We start from the raw sequence: 21,174 nt of genomic DNA, 5'->3' as shown, positions 1-21,174 counted from the left end.
GGGGAATTTGTCTATTGTCTACACATGAGGTGTTGTTGTGCTAATTTGGTGACCAGCAAACTTGACTATTCTTGCTCTTACAACAATCAATAATAAAAAGAGATTAGCACTCTTTGCTAGCCTGGCTGACGCGTCCACATCTGGATGAGATGGTGGTCTGGGAACTAGGTGTGCATTTTCTCGTATTTGAGGCGTGGTTTACGAATGCCTAGAGCCGTTTATTGGGCGCTACGAATGTCTATCAAATGGCATCTGGTTCTTCCCATGCTGCTTTGCGCGCGATTCATAGCCAATTGTATCACTTATACCAGATGACGTATGTTGGTAGTAGAGCAAATACATCCTTCTTGGCAATTAAATCTTTCAACGCCAAACGTTGCTCTTTTTTAAAAGTAAACTTGCGTTCTAAGCTACTTAAAACACTTTCTAAGGCTGCATCGAACGGTAACGTTGTGTCCGCTGTCATGTTGGATTAACACTCTACAAGCTTCGGTGCCGCGCATAGAAGTCGTCATCGTCTTGCTGCCCCCCCCGTTCTGTGATTGGTTCCCTAACTCAGGGAAAAATAAGGGCGGTGGTTTCCAGGCTGCCTTTGCAGTGTGAATGAAATCGCGCGCAAAGCAGCATGGGAATTCCCAGGCTAACTCTTTGCTGTTTCACGGGAACTTTACACTTTAATGGTCTGAGATCGTACATGTAGACGTTACTGTGTTTATACTGAGGCTACCATTTCTATGCTCTGCATCTAATATATATGTTGTCCAGATCCTGTGCAGGAACTCCAATCTTTACCTACTTTTTACATGTTAAAGCACTTGTATGGTCTTCGTGTTTGGCTTGAATTGAGCGGTTTGTAGAAAAATGCCTTTATCCTTGGATAAACTAAGTTTTGGCATCAGCATAGAAAAAGATAAGTCAAATGACCCCGGCACTCGAGGCATTACAGTCTATGAAACCTTATCACGGGAGTCAGTGGAGTCTCAACTTCTGGATGTGTGCAGTTTTATTGGCCTTTTTTTTAACAGAAACTCCACACAGAGTCGATCGCAGCTCCAGGTTCCGCCGATTGCCGACCTCCGACTTCTTTGATTAGTGTCCAGGTGAAGGTCAGAGGTCAGCGAGAGGGAGCTGGATTATTTTCCTTCAGGTTGTCCTCAGAGCAGCGGGAGGACGAAAAGGAGGAGGTGCTACGAAGAGGCGAGGAGCAGGACGAGCAGGAGGGTGAGCAACATGGCCGACGGCTGAGCGAGGATGCAACCGCCAGTGGTGTCGTCCGTCAGGAAGGGCTCGGGAGACTCGTACACAGAGTCATCTGGAAGAGAGGTCAGACTCCGTTAATCATGACATAAACAGACAGATTTGCCCTTTATAATACTTTGGCATGGTACATACAGGTGTGTTTAATACAGCGGATGGGGTGTAACAAAGCAGCATTGAGTTAATTTGGCCTCCAGCAGATCTGGTTATTCATTCATTCAGTAGCAGTTCTGTCCAAACTTTCCTTTTCCATAGTTCTACTCAATATGAGTAGCTGCAGCTTCTGCTCTACGTCTGATTATACATCAATGTTTCGATGTGTTCCCGTCCATTGTTATACCTCACTTCATGTACAGTCCTAACTATCATCTCCCCACTGTGACCACTTCTGATGGATCTGCGCTAGAGACAGTTCCCTCAAATGCATTTCGTAGACGACCACAGGGTGAGAGTTTTATCTTCACAAAAACAACAACGTATTACAGTTTTACAGTTTCTAACCTTGAAAATTATGTTAAAATATCACCACTCTAATTTTTAAACTTTGTTTTAAACAACAGTTGGTGCTCCTGTTCTTTCTCAGCTGCTTCGACTTCTCGTCCATGATAAGGGGCGTTCGAATTCTCCAAATACGAAGGAAAGGAGCTTCAATGCTTCCTTTAAGGGCGAGAATACAGTTGTTGTTTCACCACGTAGGCAACCGTTTCTGTTCTTACTGTAACCACTTGCATAACCGCTTGTAGGATGCTTTTTATTGGAGGATTCCACGAGGGGGTGAATCGAAGACTTAAAGGATAACTGCGGTATTTTCAACATTAAGCCTCTCGTCTGCAATGTTTTCGAACCTCCCATCACCGCTTTTTTGATGTTTACTGCTGTATTTGCCTAATTTTGATTCTTCTCAACCTGCTTCAGAACGGCAAGTCATGCGCATGTCCAAAAAGGTCCGTAAAAGCACAATAAACGTCCGTTTTCAAAATAATCAACTCACCGGAGTGGTTACTGGTGTGCACTGGTAATCCATATCAAATTTCGTTGCGAAAAGTTGCTTCTGTCGTGTTTTATTTGGCAGCTCGTTCATGCTCGAACTATTTTCTTAGCGGTGGCGGAGTAATATCAACGAACATCCAGTCTTCAATAGAACTCAATGGGATTTGCAACGAAATTTGATATGGATTACCAGTGCACACCAGAGGCTTAATGTTGAAAATACCGCAGTTCCCCTTTAAGCGTTTTGTTGAGTTTAAGATCACGACAGAAGAAGCGACAACGGCGGGATCGTAAATGGTATCGAGACCCCTAAACAAAGCATGGCGTTAGAAACTGACGAAACCAAACATTGAAACATATAAAGTAAGCTTAAACACCCCCTACTGGTCATCTACATATTGCAGTTTGCAAATGCGTAACGTTAATTTCTGAGGACGTGCACAGGATACGCGAGGCAGCCATGATAAACATGCATACGTGTAGTTAAGAGTAACTGTAAAACTTTTAGTGATGCTTCCTATACATGAGAAACAAACGTCGAAATTCGTGTTGGGACAGGAGGATGAGTACAAGTAGCCTGCGGCAACTCTATATTCTGTATTCTGACTTATCTACAGCGAATTCGTGGTTTCAGAGCTGCAGATGCCCATCACAGCCGAGTGTCAGTGCGGTCATGGTCATCTTTTCATAAATCCTTAAAAATGTATCGCACCTTTTTTCCTTTACCCCATAACGTTTTGCACGAGGTCAAGAAAAAGTTGATGGGAGGTAATTATTTAAGTTTTTTTTTTGTATTCTCTTGGCTTAAACAGACGAAATACGTGGATTTTAAACATTGCTGCAGCTTAGTTGGTCTCCAAAACCCTGCTCTGAGCCCCCAACGTTGGTGGGTTTACTTTGGTTGTTAATTAAGCTAATGGTGGAAAAACCTCCTGAATGACTGAATATCATTTACATATTTCATACGAAAACGGAAGCAAAGCTGGATTCCCTGCACTGATTGGTCAGCTGATCAGGCACCAGAACATTAAAAAAGCATTTAATTGGATGCAGGAGTCATTAACATTTTTTAAATAACTATTTTCATGGAAATTACCAATTAAAATTTTGCCTTACAGCAAAATTTTGTGCAGACAGATTGTTTAAAAACACTGAAACGTATATGGTTTCATGGGTCCTTAAAGAATAGGTAGAAATGTGTTTTATAAGACTCAATTTGGCCTCAAGAAGCTGAAGTTTTAGCTTATGTCTCTGCCAGAAAGTCGGGTTACATCGTACAATCAGCAACAGGAGACTCATTAACAAAATCCTTCTACATTAGATTTTATGTTAAATTCATGACTGATGTGGCCGTGTTTCACAGGTGAATTATAAAGCCATCCGTTATGTGTTATTGTTCGTAATATTTCCTGTAAGAGGATCAGAGTACTGCCCCAGTATAAATACTGCATGTCGGACAGATTCTGTTTGTTTATTCTCTCCTCTAAATATTCATATTCAGAGATTCACAGCTTGACTGTTTCGGAGCAATCAGCCTGTGCAGATAATCCACCTCCACATCTAATGAACGCCTTGTCTTCCCGCTCAGCAGCACACGGCGTTTACTCCACAAATCCTCCGACTCGCTAACAAATCAGCTTCCACCGGCGCCGGTTTCTGATGAAAGCTGTTTTGTTGGAGAAAAGGAGGATTTCCAGCCAGTGATGGTGTAAAATGTGTTAATGCCATTTTCTGCAGTGACGGTTAAATTCTCATCAACTGCTTTAAAACTGTGAGGGGGAACCGTTCGACGCCTTCGCTGCGACAGCTGCGAGTCTTCACACTCACCCTGCTTCAAACTGACATTTACGGTTTTACACGAAGAAGTACGGAGAAGTTCGGAGCCTCATGGCCGGAGATGGATTTGTTCCTCTAAAATTAGAATAAATAACAAGCTTAATGTAAACTGCTAATGATGTTTTTACAGTTAAAAAGGTGATTCTTGTTGTTAGAAAGTCGACTTCTTTCTGAGAATACTTCCACAAACTATCGACTAAAGTGACAAATTGCGTCCCAGCAGTCGAAATTTCTTTAGTTTTAATCTATACTTGAAGAGCTCTTTTCCAAAACGCTATATATCCATTGTGATTGTTTTGAGATAAAGGACAATTATTCAACCAGACCAACATATTTAGCAAGTATTTAATTTATATAGTTAAAAATCATTTTTGGGTCAGTCTGAACACCATAAATCCAAAGTTTATTATATTTCTTTTCAAAATGCTATATATTCACTCTCCACTACATATCCACCATGTGTTCTTTGCTCAAAATTTTATAAAACCATTCATTTTTTTTCATTTTGTCTGTTTTTAAAACAAGATAACATACAATATCATGAGCTCACAGTGTACAGCGTGTAATAAAATCAAGTTTTGTAAATAATGAAGTAATGAAAATTAATTTATGTTGAAATCTAACGTTTTAATATTATCCACCAGAGAAACAGTAAAAAAACAACAATAATACTGACATCAGGTGAAGAAGTGCCCCGTCCTGTTCCACTTTATCAGGTTTGTCATGAAACTTCTGAAAATTCATGACAAGGTCACTGGGTGTCAATCTCTCTGCTTGGCAAAAGCATTTAGCTGAGGTGTGTGTACATCCAATGGTGGGAATTCGCCCTCCACCAGAGTAGCGCATTTTCTTAGTTTGTTGGCGTTCATGATTGTCTTTGTTTAAACGCCGTCGTCTTCTTCGGAACCACCAAAAGTGTTAACCACATTCAAAACATCCATTTGTCCGATGTATTTCTTTTACACCAACAAGATTTACCTCAAGCCTCAGTGCGCCGCCATGACTGGGACGCTCACCGAACTCTACTGTTGTTCTCTCTGCTCACCGAACACTCTGATTGGCCGAGAGGATATGTCGCACTGTGATTCGAAACGAGTGTAGCGCATAAAATGACACCTTTCGGTACAGTTTAAACAGGGAAATGTAGCGATTTGGTTAGAAACATTTATGGAGCAGTGAGTAGGCTCGGTGCGCAGCAAAATGACGTGACAAAGTCGTTTTTTTTTAAGTTGGCGTTTATCGCGTTTTGGAAAAGAGCTCTTCATTTGTCATTTGATGAGAAGAAACGTTTTCCCTGATACTTCAGCACGGTTTCAAAGTTTCTTATTTATTATTTTCTGTTACACGTCAGTAGGACATCTGGTTCAGAAGGGCTGAAAGAATTCCTCAAATAACTTGAATAAAAAAATCCCGGATTGTTGGAAATTATTGCTTTGATGCTTCGTTTAACTCCCACCAACATGTTCAGCTCAGTTTCACATGGACTGTTATTACCAGCGGCGGCCGGCCCATAGGGGGCGCCGCCCTCCCTGATAAGAGGAAGGGAAATGTAAAACATTTTTTTACAACTTCAGTTAAAAATGTCGGTTTACTCACTAGTGTGTGCCTACATGCAATATGAATGATATACACTTACATTTCCCACCTACTGGAAAAAGTCAAAGCCAGAATCTCCTGAAAGAGCTGAACGTTTCGAGAATAAGAAAAGAGGAGAAAGACTTGAAAGTAAAGTAAATAAAAGGCTTAATATTTAAAAAAGTCTAAAAGTTAGAAACACCAAAGATATAATATAAGCAATATATGAAAGTTGGATGGAAATAAAAGTAATGTCCTGAAAGAGCTGAACGTTTTGATACCATAAAGGACTGGCAGTTGGAAGGTACTGCCGTGATTCAGAGGCTTCTAATTAAAAAAGTAAAGTTCTGACGGCTATGGAAGTTACATAGGCTGAAAGAGGACGAATTTTCCTACGTTTTAATGCAAAAATTATTTCTGTGGCTTAAAGATTTTGGAAACAGTGATAGGTTAAAAACTTTTTTTTCTTTAGAATCTTTCTGTATTCTTCCATTCTGTCAGTTGGAGCCTCCACTGTGCACACGAACATTCCGTGTCATCAAAGCAATAAGCGGTGCAGCCAAACAGCCAATGGTGTACTGTTGCCAGGGCGAATTAATAAATATTTGGCCAATCAGTGTCGCAGAATTTTATATTTTATAAAATATCACCCCAGCAGCAGATTTCAGGTTAAAAAAAAGGCTTGTGCTAAAGGTAAATCAGCGGGATGATGGCGAACTTTACGGCCGAGGTGCAGCTTCCACCAAATTCGGTGAAATTCGATCCTTATTTATTTAGTATTAATACTGGACGAGGCAGGGAAATGCATTGTCACATCAGCCCCACCACGAATATTTTTCACCAATATTACAATAATTGGTGAAAAATTATTTTTTAACATGTTAACATCACTAAGGTAATGCCACCAATTATTACTGTTACACAACGTTAAAGGTGTCCTTTCAGGTTGATATTTCAGCTGCTGTTTAATGATAAATACGACTCCCCTTTTCTTAGTATTATTTATTTGGTTAACACATATTTTCCCATCGCTTGACTTGTTATCGATGGACGAGTCTGATACAGCTCGGTCTCACGGCTGTAATAGTAAGAGGAAGAGATGCAGAATATGATCAGGCTGCTGTCACAGGGAGTCCTGTTCCAGGTTATTTTAGAGACAGAAAGCCTCAGAAGACTTCCTGAAAGGAGTCCGACTGAAAACTGTCAGCAGAACTCACACAATGTTCAGCTGGAAGCTCTTAAAGCGGTCGTTCAAAGAAGGCCGAGAGCTTTGAATAAGTCGTCGGTTGCAGCTGTGTTCACTCTCTCCTCATTGTGGACATGAAAAACACCCGATAACGCATCCAGGGTGGAACGCACACAAGCTAACGTGTCACTTTAGTATTTAAACGTAAAGCAGTACGCTTGTTAGCTTAAGTAGACAAACAGTTAAGAACAAACGTATCAGATTAATTAATTAAATTATCTATAAAATACTCTATAAAAAGACTAACATACCTGCCTGTGTACTACGCCTGTTACAGGAGGATTCTCCGTGCACGAACATTTCTAAAATGGCACCGATCTATCGGCAACGATCGCTGTACAAGTGTGTCTTCAAAACTGCCGACCCTATGGCCCCACATCTGGTCAATTTTGACTCTACGGTCCCCCTACTGGACACCCACGTATTGCAGCGCTCCAAACAAACAAACGCAGGATACACGAGACGGCCATGACAAACACACGTATTCGTAGTTAAAAGCAATTATATTCCTGGCCTGCCTGGAATGCTGTTAGCATCTTAACTGTGAAGCATTCCTCTGTTTGTCTTTTCTTGACAAACAGCTCGGTGCATCGCTGCCACCTTGTGGCGTAAGTAACGTATTACTTCCAAGTGCTGGTTAAACCCCTTAACGCCTGAATTTATATAGCTGTATATAAAAAAATGTTTTGTGTGTGTTTTAGCCTTTAAGTAGATGGTAAATAATACTGAGATTATTAATTTCACTTTTGAACAAAAAATAAATAGAAAGTTTTGGTATGTTGCAAATTTGCGACAACAGGCATAATGGTCAATAATAAGATAACAACAACACAGTAATATAACATTGAAAAAATAATGTTTTTTTATTCACCCTTTTTTTTTTTTTTTACAAGTGCTTGTCAAAGGTTCCTAGGTCCGTAGTGAATATGGACTAACCGGCATTGGGGGAATAAAGATGCTATCTCAGCTGGTAGATTGAGTCAAACGGTTTGTAGCATATATGCGACAATAGGCGTTAAGGCTTTAAAACATGACAGTCCCGTCAACTGTTTGATTACTTGTTGAAAGTTTAAAAGCCCATCCTTTTACGCTGATACATAATTTTAAAGCCTTTATGAATAAAGGCTTTATCTTTGTGCATCCCTGGGTTATTCTATATTAATTCATAGTTGTTGCAAACCAAAAACTAAACTGGGAGGAAGTTTAGTTTTGCGATTGCTCTTTCATGTCCGAGAGTAATGGCCTTTTTTCTTCTTTTCTAAGCAGAATCAGCTGATTAGTGTCATTTGTCATGTGACACTTAGCTCAGGTGCTCAGAAAACCATAAACGATGGTTACAACCAGTATCAATATCTCAGCCTATGGAGCACCTACTAACACCAAACTTTCCAGTTATACACTTAGCAGTATTCTGAAGATATTTACAGAAGGATTTGTTGCTAAATCATTCCTGGCATGATTTATGTGACATTATGATAAAATAATATGGCGAAAATTGATGTTTTTTAGGCTATGGGCAGTATATTTTGATTTCCAAGGAAATGAAAGCAGATATCCTGAAATCCCTCTGTAATTTTCTTTTCATTTTGTGTGTAAACAAAATGAAAAAATTATTTTACACCTGGCTTTATCATATGTTGAGATCTATCTTCCGGAAATACATGCAAATATGGGCATATTTAATGAGATAACGCCTAATTTGCATAATTAAACATACAACTGAGGAAGTTTCATGGTGATATCTGTTATTTTAAAATATTACCCTATTCACCTGTAGTGTCTGGCCTTAAAGTGAACATAGCATGAAGAGGAAGTAACTCACTGGTTGGTTTGACGTAGATTTTGAGCTTCAGACAGGGTTTCCCAGCCAGGTTTGGATGTGGGGACGCTGCAGAGAAAACACACAGGGAAGCAGAGAAAGTTTATTTGCACTGAACGTTCTGACACTAAGGTAACGTTGTGTTATTTGCTTAACTGAAAAAAAGAAAAGTCGGGGTAATTCAGTCTTTATTCACTCAGCACTTTGTCTCAAACCGGCTAAGAGGTCAGAGACGCTCTGGGAAACATTTTTTCTCTCTCGTTCCACCTTTAGAGATTAAATTCTATGATATGCTGTCAAACGTTTTTCATACGTTTATACTCCTGCCAGATTTTTTTAGCTTTTCGGCTCATTTTCCAGTTGGTAACATCAGTCAGCTGATTGCAATTCTACATTTCAGGTTTTGGCAGCTGTTGAGCAAAATTTAATCCAAGCGAATAAAATGTGATTTTTGCTTTTGAATCACATCTCCAGTTTCAGAGTCTTTGTTCTGCTGTTTGACTCTGACCTGCAGAGGATGTTTTATTCATGTTTCCGCTCTGAACCTGCTGCATTCATTACACACACACATGCAGAGTCATTAAGTGTCATTTAAAACAAACTGCGCCTCCGTCTCTGCTGGAGGCTTTTCAGTCCAAACGAGCCACAATTTGGGAAATTTTTTCCAGCTTGGAGGATAAATTATGTCCAGACAGAACAAAGTGACAACAGCTTGTGCTTCAGAGGGTTTTGAACCTCCTTTCGCTTCATGTCGACTGACCCGTGCTGGTAAACTTTCTGATGTTCGGGTTCACACAACATGATCAGATGGTCTTTGTGCCAAATATCAGGTCATCACAGAGGAGAATACTAAATTAAACTCATTATTTATAAGTATATTGTGGCCAATTGCATCTAAAAGACACTGTGGAGAAGAAGGCACAAGATATCAGCTTGTCTGATTTGATTTTTTAATTCACCCACATGTAGCTCTTCATTTTGGGCAGTTGTTAAGAGTCATAAAACTTGTTTGACCCCGACCAATCATGGCTTAATACATGTCATAGCCTGTGTAATCCCATCAGAACCTGAAACCAGAATTTAAAACAAACATTGTCTGATGAAAAGCCTGTTGTCTGACCTTTACCTTCAGCATGATTACAAAAATCCATGCTGCTATTAGTTAACGTCGCAAACACTTTGGGGGAAGTCAGCTTTCATGTAGAAATAAGTTTAAAATCACGATGGCTGTGTTCGAAACCGCCTACTTCTCCTACTACTCCTACTACTTCTACTATCTTTTACTTTTTATAAGTTCCCGGATGCATACTAGATTCGCTGAAAAGCACCAATTGTATGGTAATGGCTTTCCCTATGATAAAAGGCAACGGGTATTTTATTTTGTGAAAATAACCGGAAGTGCGTTGCTCACTGCGGCTAGCTTTAGGAGCGCCGAATTCGTGGGAACAAAATTGTAAACAGCCGGTATTTTGTCAGGTTTTCAACACGTTGGGGATCTAAACGACTACTTTCTCACCTGAAAATGTTTCAAATGTTGCTAAAGTTTACAGAGTTTAGAGCTTAAGAGAAATCAGCTTCAGGCCGGCTGATTTCGGCTCGGGCAGGAGCAAAATGCATTGTGGGTAAACACTCTGCATACTGTCTGATAGATGAGTATGCAGTATGGAAGTATGTAGTATGTAGTATGTAGTATGCAGTATGTAGTATGCAGTATGTAATATGTAGTAGGTGGTCTCGGACACAGCCACTGAGTTATACTTCATGGATGGCCAAAAAACGCTGTGACCTCCGAGTTTAAAAAAAAACCCCAGAAACGGTGTAGAGTTTATCTGCTAAGAGCTTCAATATAGATGTGAAGTCAAAGCAGCCACTTAAGAGCTCAGTGTGACTCTTATTTTACTGGTGTTTAATGCATTTACTGTCGCCGTTCTCAGCATCATTTATAACAGCAACTGCAACTTAATTTCTAAACCTCGTTGGGTATCTTACGTGTATAAATCCAGTTTGCAGCAGCTGTAATAAATAACGTTCAGGGTTTGGAGACGCTTGTTGTGTTGGGAAAAAAGCGTTTAAAACGAGGTTTATAAACCAGACTCGTGATATTAAACTCTTTATTTGCAGTTGAAATGAGATAAAAACGAATCTGTGAAGATAATAATAATAAAAACATCTTTAAAGTGACTCAACGACAGACTCTGTTGTGTTTCATTGTGGAAAAGAAATAACAGTTTTTGGCTTGTTCTTTATAGAACCAATAGAGAACCAGCACTGGAACCACTTTGGTCAAAAATGGTTTTATAAACGGTGTCTGGTGGGGTTATTTTTGTCAGTATTGTGTGGATTTAGCACAGCCTCAAACCTCAAACAACTAAAACACAGAGGCCAACTTTAAAACTACACGGCCCGGAAGCTAACTCACAAATAATAAATCATTAAGGCTAGCTAGAGGTTTAGTAAATATTAAAGCTAACCTTGCATATCGTTGACTTTCAGCCTTAAAAATCTGCTTTAAACACGTGTTAGATAACAAATAAATAGATTAAGTGATCTATGGCTTGTGTAGCTGGTGCAGACTGGAAACAGTTAGCTTAGCTTCATCTGATGCCAATTTTCCTCATCATGGTTCAGGAGGTAGTACCGAGTAACTAAAAGATTATTTATTGGTACTACTTCAGCCAAGTAAGCTGAACCAATACCAACTACTGAATGGATACTGAGTAGATGCTCCAGGACCAAAGAAAAAACTGCCACCTGCAGCTGCTTTCTGAGTCCATCAGAAACTATGGAAGCTCACAAATCCAAGCCTTGATCAATCCAAGAGGAACCGTTCTCAGTTTGGTTCTGGACAAGAGACGATGGCCCCAATGCCTATGTTTAGGTTAAACTACCTGTACTGGAAAACAAAATGGCAACTACCCACACCGAGTCATGCCATGCAGTGAAAGATCAGCAGCAGTATTTGCTTTTCAACGCTTTAAAGTTCAGTTCAGATTAACATCTTTAAATGTGAACTTGTGTCCTTAGGTGTTCCCCAAGGTTCTGTTCTGGGCCCAGTGCTGTTTGCACTATACATGCTTCCATTGGGTCGTTTAATAAGTGCATTTAAAGGTGGATCCTTTCACTGTTACGCAGATGATGCTCAGTGTTACGTTTCATTTGAGCCTTGTGTCGTTTCAAATACATCTGTCCTTCTGAGCTGAATACAGTCCAAAGAAGATTGGATGTTGGACATCTTTCTTCAGCTAAACATTTTTATCATCTCTGTTGTCTTTAGTAAAACCATCTTGGTATATGAGACTGGATCAGCATGTAGTTATCTCTACACTCCTGTTGTATCCCTCGTGGAGATGGAAATGATTATCCTTTTCTTTCATCTTATCTCCTTTACAGTAATTCCCTTTTCACTTACCTGAGCAGTTCATCTCTGCACTGCCTATAAACGGTCCAGAATGCAGCTGAAAGGCTGCTGAGAAAGACTTCCAGGAGGTCCCATATACTGTAACGCCAATCTTGATTTCTTTACATTGGCTCCTGATCAGGTTCAGGATCCAGTTTAACATCTTAGTTCTAACTTTCAGAGCTGACCAGGCCCATTTTTATTTGTGAGACTTATGCTGCATGTACACCAAGGGCGACCTACGCTACCTGGTAGCGGAGGTAGCTGGAGAAGCTTCGCTTGAGAATTCGCTTTGTTCGCTCGTGACGTCACATTTAGAATGTTCCATTTTTAAAGGCCCCGCGGCTGTGCAGCACCCCCGCGAAAAAAAACATGAGGAAAGAGAGGGCAGGGACACGAATAAACGTGTCGTTATTTACAATTTGTTATACAAGATATACATCACGTTAAAAATGATGTACAACTACATTAGGTACACCTGAGAAGAGCAGGAATAGCAGAGGCAGCTGAGAAAAAGAAACTAAATTCGAAATAAAATCCGAAATAAAACTTAATTGCAGTGAGAAAGGTATGTGTGGGGTTACTACACTATTGTATTGAAGCACTCGACACGGCAATTGCAACGATATCAGGATTAAACGACTATTGTTTGGATAGGAACCAAAGTTTACACGTCTGTTTCCGCGAACCCCGCGGATTGTTGGACCCTACAGTCTGTGGATTGTCATTGGTTTTCGCCGAAACCGCGTAATAGCTCATTACCATAATGTTAGCTTGAGTTTAATCGCTGGAATTCGCTCTGGTCGCCCAGTTCGCTCACCCTCCATAGAGAAATAATGATTTCCGCCGCTCAGTTAGCGTAGGTCGCTCTTGGTGTACACAAGGCATTACTGAAGCCCTACAACAGCAACAGGAACCTGAGGTCCTCTGATATGGGATTTTTTTGGTCATCCCTAGATCTCGGAGGATTCCCCCCCCGTTGGAGACATGTAGTCATACTTATTAAAGCAGTGCACAGGGTGTAGTACTCACAGATGTAGTAGTACTCGTGTCCTGGCCTGAACTCGAAGCCCAGGCTGAAGGGCGTGAACAGCTGGAACTTCTCAGAGAACTTGAGCGGTCCGTTGGGGCTCTGCGGCCGGTTACACTCCCAGCGTTTGAAGCCCTTCCCGTGGTGGTTGCAGGTCGTGTACCCGTCGTAGTTCACCATGTACAATATGTAGTGCTCCATGCGCTCGGCCGACTCCCCCCCCTCGTAGTGAGGACAGTAGATGTCCAGGTAGTCGTTGATGGCCACCTCCACCGTGTAGTCACCCCGGAAGAACCTGAGGGAGATAAACAACACCGTTTCCTGTTTCGTCCCAAAGAAACATCTCGTGCGCTTTTTCCCAGCATGTAAATAAGTCAAAACATGCAGTATTAGTGAGAGATAACATGTGATAGACAAGATCACCCATCTTTGAAGCCACATATCTGTGAAACTCTGAACTTTATTCATCTGAATCAGCTTTATTACATTTTATAGTACCAGCTTTTTGAGTTGGTAGAATTTAATTTTATGGTCCATTTGTGAACAGTTGTTGATGTTTATTCATTAAATTCTTTTACCCAGAAGATATAGAACAACTGTCACTTGTCCTGTAAAAGTAAATGTCTAAATAATGGATGTACGCATGTGGTACCAAGGGAAACGATGCTGATAGTTATCAGACTCAACTGAGGAAAAACAACTGCTTTCAAGAACGAAACCCCGACTTTTTCCGATTCATTTCCTTGGTTTTTGCTGCGTATTTATGACACCTTTAAGCTTTTTTTTAAGTGTTCGTTCTCTGGTTTAGCTTGGAAAACATACGGTTCGGGCAGGAAATTAGTGGAAAACAACAATAAAAACAAATATCTACTCTCTGAATGAAGGAATCTTAAGGCCGATTTCTGACTTCTGAGTCATATCGGTCAGTCCGCAGTTACACCGCCACAACATGCTAACCGCTAGTTGGCTACAAAAACAGGATGGCCAGATTACAGAGCTTAACCTCTCCAACCCTGGAGCCAATTGGTACCAAAGCCTGGGAAACCTTCCCAACCAGTTGGAAGATGTTGGCCATTTAACCTTTACTTGATATCAGGGTCGGACTTTTCAAAACATAATTAAATGTCAGCTATAAACTATTTAACATATATATTTTTCTTCAACTTAAACCCATGAATCTGCTTACGATGCCTCGAACACTTAAACCAACTCCTTTTAAAATGCTGGATGTTTGGCCCATCCGACCCAGCTCTTTAAAATGTTCTGTATTCAGGGTTTCTGCAGCTTTGCCAGGATGAATTTACATCTCTAGATCTTTTCATACCACACAGTTTAAAACTGTAGCAGCAGGGGAGATGATGTGAACGAAGGCTCATTATTATTTAATCAGATTTTCAGTGCTCTCGGCTGGGTATGGAGATAATTGCAGGTGTTGTACAACCTCGTATTAATGCAAACTGGATGAGATAATCGGCAGAAAATAGATGGATTTACTGCGGTTCAGTCAACAGTCACGATTCTGCTTCAAGTTTTTGAAGGTTTAAAATCTTCCAACAGCAAAAAAAAACTTAAATATTTCACGACAAACGTTACAGAACTAACCCACTACAAGTTTGTTCTTGTAAAGAGAATAAAGTGAAGTCAAATAAAGAGTTTTCCAGTTGCAGTTACTATATTTCATGCCTGCATGTTCGCTGTTTTTCAGGTCTGTTGCTCAGCACCGAGACTCTAAACTCAACACATGGAAACCATCGATCACTGCCCTGTCTTTGTGTGCGTTTCCCCCCCCCGAACCCCCTGAGGCTTTAATTAATCAAAGCTAACTGTTTATCAGAGCGCGGTGGTGTTTACAGGAGGGAGATGTGACTCACAGCTGGACCCACTTCCTGCCTGCTGCGGCCCTCAGAGCAGCTCCAACCGCTATGCGTGTTCACGTGACGTCACGCTGCATGTAAGACAATGGAGGCCACTACGAACTTTTAGAGACCGAAACTGAGCCAACAAACACAGAAGCGCCTACAGATGGAATTTAAAAAAGAATTTGGGACAGCGACACACCGGGAGAAAAAGCTGTCGAAGAGGCAAAGAAAGACGGAAAAGTTCACATCGTTCTGGAGGATTCTCCAACCAAAGATCACCTGACAGGTGAGGGTGTCAGGATCGGGTATATCAGGAGCATCCACCAAAGGTTCAGGCTCTCCAACAAGGATGGGTCCTGGCTCACCGCTTTGGGCCAAACTCCATCAGAGAATCATCAATAAGTTCAGTAAATGTTTCTCAGGAAGAGACCAGGAAAAGTTTAGGAAAAGATCAGGAAAAAAAACAGGATTTTTTTTTTATTATTATTTATGTTATTATTGTAAAAGTCTGCTGCTCACAGGCTTTTATTTTGTAAAAGTCTGTTGCTCACAGGCTTTTATTTTGTAAAAGTCTGCTGCTGCCTGCTGTGGAACAGGAAAAGAAAGTAATCGGCGGATCCACCAAACATGGAGAAGGGTACGGAACTTTTACTCGGCCATTTTCATTTTAAAGTTCTTCCAGACGGCGGAGTCGACAGAACCAAAGTCATCTGTAAACACTGCCAAGTTGAATTGTCTTCTCAGCGTAGTAGTTCCAGTCTAAAATATCACTTAAAGGCAAAACACACAACTGATAGCAGCAAGTCATTCAAGGAAACAGACAGTGGAGCGAGGCTTCTACATAAAAACTACAGAAAGATGCTGATGTTAAAAGTGTGTTTGCACAACAAATGTTATGGCACTTTCATTCATATGGCAGCACATTTAAAATAAAGCTAAATGCTAAAAGCTATACACTACTTTTGGATTCTGCGTACAAATGCGATTAATCGTGATTAATCAGGGAAATCGTGTGATTAATTAGATTAAACATTTTAATCGTTGCCCAGCCCTAATTCTAAGCTGTGTTTCCACTCATGTTTCGACTGGTGATATTCGAAGAAATCCGAGGTGGCTCGGGACTTTTGCACAGAACTATCAATGTTTTCATCAAACCCGACCGAGCAGCAGCGCTTCGTTCATCAGTCATAACTGTCACAACACGGTGTGCGCTGACGAGACGTTGAGCTGTTTAACTCCAGAGAGACAAAGAGGCAGAAACTAATGAGGCCTGTGTTGAAGAAACACGAACACACACCGGCGGTGTCAACAGCCCGTCCATCTGGGAGCGCCTGGAAGAGGAAGCCAGTGTTCCCCCGGCAGCAGGTCGGTCCCCGCTGAGCTGCACATTCATTACTGTGACCTTAAACAAACTCTCCACCATGAAATGGGATGATTTGTGTGCTGAAGTTTAGCTTTTTGTCCCCACAGTGCCACTGTGTAAACACAGACTCCGAGTATATTATCTGCTTCATATGCATCCCGTTAAGATGAGATACCAAAAAGCGCACTTTACCACTTATATGGATGCAAAATGTGCATGAAAGGGAAATGATGCTGATAGTTATCAGACTAAACTGAGGAAAAACAACTGCTTTCAATAACGAAACCCAGACTTTTCCCAATTTCCTTGGTTTTTGCTGCGTATTTATGCCACCTTTAAGCTTTTTTTAGTGTTCGGCCTCTGGTTTAGCTTGGAAAACATACGGTCCGGGCAGAAAATTAGTGGAAAACAACAATTAAAAACAGATTTCTACTCTCTGAATGAAGGAATCATAAGGCCAATTTATACAACAACACAACATGCTAACCGCTAGTTAGCTACAAAAACAGAATGGCCAGATTACAGAGCTTAACCTCTCCAACCCTGGAGCCCCTTGGTACCAAAGCCTGGCAAACCTTCCCAACCATTTGGAAGATGTTGGCCATTTAACATCCCATTAGATGAGATTCCAAAAAGCGCACTTTAAACCTCTTATATAGATGCAAAATGTGCATGAAAGAGTACGCATTGGACAACTTATTATAAAAGAAAATGTGTAGGTTCTGTATGAACCTTTGAAGTGCTTTGAGATATCGTTTGTTTGTGATTTGGTGCTTTAATTTGAATCAACACTTGGGCTGTGTTTGAAACCGCATACTTCTCCTACTACTCCTACTAACTTTTTGAGTTAGTATGCGAGTTTGAGTAAGCGAGAAGTTCCCGGATGCATACTAGATTCTCCTAAATGTTGGGTATGCATCATGAGGTTACTACTCATACTCAAACTACCCAAGATGCAACGTAACGTGACGTCGCCGATTGTCATTTCCTTTCAAAATGGCAGTTTCAAGCTAGCTACAACGAGGGTAGGTTCACTTCCTGTTTTCAAAACAAAAGCAACAATTGTATCGTAATGGCTTTCCCTATGATAAAAGGCAACGGGTATTTTATTTTGTGAAAATAACCGAAGTGCGTTGCTCACTGCGGCTAGCTTTAGTAGCGCCGAATTCGTGGGAACAAAATTGTAAATAGCCGGTATTTTGTCAGGTTTTCAACACGTTGGGGATCTAAACGACTACTTTCTCGCCTGAAAATGTTTCAAATGTTGCTAAAGTTTACAGAGTTTAGAGCTTAAGGGAAATCAGCTTCAGGCCGGCTGATTTCGGATCGGGCAGTAGCGAAATGCATTGTGGGTAAACGCTCTGCATACTGTCTGATCGATCAGTATGCAGTATGCAGTATGCAGTATGTGGTTTCGAACACAGCCTTTGACATGTGGCCTGGGGGGAGCTCCGATTCAAACCACTGACATTTCAATTGGCAGACGACAAAACTTCGGATGACCTCCGATAGATGTACGAAGTGCTGAACTTTGAACTTTTCTGGTAGACTTCGAAGAAACAGTGAAACAGTGTGCCAGGAAGTTGGATAAACAAAGTAGTAAACAAGCTAAAAAACTGCTAATTTAACAGAAATCTGTAATTTGTCGCAGTCTGCAGCTCTGAAGATTAAAACAACAAACTTTTTCTACACTTTCTGACTTTCGAAGCTATTAATGTCTCTAGTTAATTAATTCTTTTTTCTTAATTATTTTCAGCCTCAAACTTTTAGTAAAAATGGTTCGTGCAGGAAATATGGCGCCACCCTAGAGGCCGGGAAGCCTGCTTCAGCAGCTCTGAACCTCGTCTGTCTTTGCATCTTCTTGAGATTTTCTACTGAGCTTTTTCCTGCGAAAACACCGGTTTTCTTTTTTTTTTTTACATTTTTCTGTGCTGGTTTGGATGCTGATCTGCTGGAAGAACTTCTGCTGGTACCTCTAGTAATTTCTTACATCTACTTTGACGCGTAACCATGGCAACAAGAAGGTTGTTCACCTGTTGAAGCAGCTAACTGAGCTTTCCCGAAGCCCAAGTAATGCCTGGAATGAGACACGAAATCCAGATGAGTTGAAGAGGAGACGTCTAAGGATGCAGAGCAGAAACAAAATGGAGAAAAAGGAGGAGGAAGTTTAAACCATTCCTTCCCTCGATCATCAGGGGAAATGTGAGATCACTGGTCCATGTTGTCTACTGAGAGAGTTCACCTGAGTTACCTGCTGACGCTGTGTGTGACATCATCAGCTGAGTTGTTGCTAAGCTACAGAAACAACAGTCCAACACACTGATGGATATTGTTGGATATCTTATAGATATCCAACAATAGCTTATCTTCAGTGATAATGAATACTGAAGCAATATAATCCCCTCTTTGGGTAATAATACAACATTATTGAATTGAATTAAAGTATTGATCATCTGCAGTTATTCTCAGCTTACACTGCCCAATATGACTGTTGATTTTTCTCCAATGTTTCTGTTGAAAATGTTTCTTTAACCTAAATCAGGATCGTTTGCTCGTATTTTCTTTAGTTGGTTAAAGCCCGAGTCATAAAAAAAAAACTGCTGCTTTGAGAGCCGTTCTTTTTTCTGTCAGTAATTTAATGCGTTTTTTATCGATGTAGCACAGATTTAAACAACATTTTCGTGATCTATGTGACATTACAATTGAATTAAGTTTGGCACGGACTCATTAGCTGCTCTGATTTATGTTCAGCTACAGGCAAACTCATTTTGTTTCTTTAAATGGAGACAGTACGTCAACGTACAGTGCATTACGTGCACAGCGCATTCATTAAAAGAATACAAGAACATCAGAGTAGGCAGAGTATGAATCTGTCCATTCAAATGAAGGCAGTTATGCATTAAATCTTCATTTTAACTAAACTGCAGCAAAAACGTAAAGAAATCTTTGAGTTCAACAGTAAAACTTCAAGTGATTTTGTTTTTTGACGATTCATCGTCGCAGCTGCTCCGTCACGCTGTTGTTGTAATTTACATAATTGAATTTACGTCGATGCAACAATTGATCTCACAAAACCAAGCAATCAAACTCGGTGTCTCTTTGAATATTCATGCAGTTCCAGTCGAACATCCGGCAGCAGAGGCGGTGCAGAGGTCGTCCAATCAACTCGGCTAATTTGGATTTCGAAAACGAGGTTTGAACCGACCGATTTGGTTCCTTATGGTCCGTCCTGATTGACTGAGCCATGCTGGGTAATCACAGCTTGTTTTAAATTCAGACTATAATTCAACAACAAAAAGAAAATGTGATTCACATCTTTGAAAAGGGAAGGGGACTCATGATGACATGAGACACTGTTTACTGTTCTCAAATTAAAAAACAATTAAATCCGACTGATTTGTTGGAGTTAGATACACAAAGATTGAGGTGAATCATAACCACTAATTAATGATTTCTGGGCCCTATTGGAAAGTAATTTTTTTTTTATTAATTATTATTTATCTACATTAGTATAATTTTGTTCGTTTTATTCTATATTTATCCGTTTATTTATTTTTATTCTATTTTATTTATTTACTTTTATTATTATTATTATTATTGTCAGATGGGGATATAATGTTCATGTTTAAATGTCAATGTTTAAATCACTGAAAAATCATAATAAAAATATGTTTAAAAAAAAAATTATGATTTCTGGGCCCTATTGGAATGTAATTTTGTTTTATTAATTATTATTTATCTACATTAGTATAATTGTTTGTTTTATTCTATATTTATCTGTTTATTTATTTTTATTCTATTTTATTTACTTACTTTTATTATTATTATTGTCAGATGGGGATATAATGTTTAAATGTCAATGTTTAAATCAATGAAAAATTGTAATAAAAATATGTTTATATATCAAAAAAAAAAAAAAGATTTCTGGGTCTCTCTTTAAAGGCATAAAAGGCACAATAAAATATAAAAAGCCGAAAGCCTAGAGCAGGGGTCTTCAACGTTTTTCAGGCCAGGGACCCCCCTACTATTTATATGGGATACAATTGTGTTTTATATTTAATGGGGCCTAGTGCCGTGTATAAACTAAGCTATTCAAATAATCCTCAGATTTTAACTTTAAACATGCATGTAGATGGGACAATGAATCCTCAAACCATCTGTGGATGGCACACGTTTGCACACAATTTGTGAGAAAAAAACTGTTTGAAAAAAAAAAGAGGAAATGTTAAAAATCGTCTAATCAACCGAAGATTTCGCGACCCCCCTGCAGTACCTCCGCGGACCCCCTGTTGAAGACCTCTGGCCTAGAGGAAGAGATGGGACGGATTTTCTGCCCCTTGATACAGACTAAAGATATTTTTTTATGAAAGCTCACCATCAACTGCATTAAATAGCTTTTTTAATGGCACAAATGGGGCCCTTATAACCACTGCATCATCACAACACTTACGCATCACAACTCCAGCACTGATTATTCCCCATCTGACCTGTCCTGATTAAGTTTGGGGTTGGTGGATGAGAGCAGCCGGAGCATCACGGAGGAAACATTCTGCGGAATGAAAACGATCCCGATGATGAGAGAGGACACGGAGATGTTTCTCCTCCGCCTCGCCCTCTTTGTCTTTTCTAACACCATTAGCAAAGTGCATGCTAACTCGGTTAGCTGAAGGATCGGGTGACGCTAACAGCTCAGAGAGCACTGAACTCTGTCCCCTCGGCTCTCACATCATCACTCATCACTCTAATGGACGGAGGCTCTCCGTCCGTCCCAGCTGGGTCACCGGGGTCACCACCTCCATCAA

At 40.3% G+C, this 21,174-nt stretch overlaps 1 protein-coding gene across 1 annotated transcript in view; it reads right to left on the bottom strand.

Annotated features, from left to right (window-relative positions):
• Positions 1-615: 615 nt before the first annotated feature.
• The window catches only part of efna2b (ephrin-A2b), a 141,031-nt gene continuing 120,472 nt past the window's right edge, over positions 616-21,174 (bottom strand). The window contains exons 2-4 of the mRNA XM_075484490.1: positions 13,153-13,445; positions 8,727-8,792; positions 616-1,312 (exon numbers count right to left, since the gene is read on the bottom strand). Of these exons, the coding sequence (XP_075340605.1) occupies positions 1,188-1,312; positions 8,727-8,792; positions 13,153-13,445 (484 nt within the window). The 3' untranslated portion in view covers positions 616-1,187. The remainder of the gene's footprint in view (positions 1,313-8,726; positions 8,793-13,152; positions 13,446-21,174) is intronic.

Source organism: Odontesthes bonariensis, chromosome 15 (genome assembly GCF_027942865.1).
Source record: "Odontesthes bonariensis isolate fOdoBon6 chromosome 15, fOdoBon6.hap1, whole genome shotgun sequence".
Lineage (NCBI taxonomy): Eukaryota > Metazoa > Chordata > Actinopteri > Atheriniformes > Atherinopsidae > Odontesthes > Odontesthes bonariensis.
The sequence above is the reverse complement of the archived record's forward strand: the minus strand, read 5'-3'. Positions and strand labels throughout refer to the sequence as shown.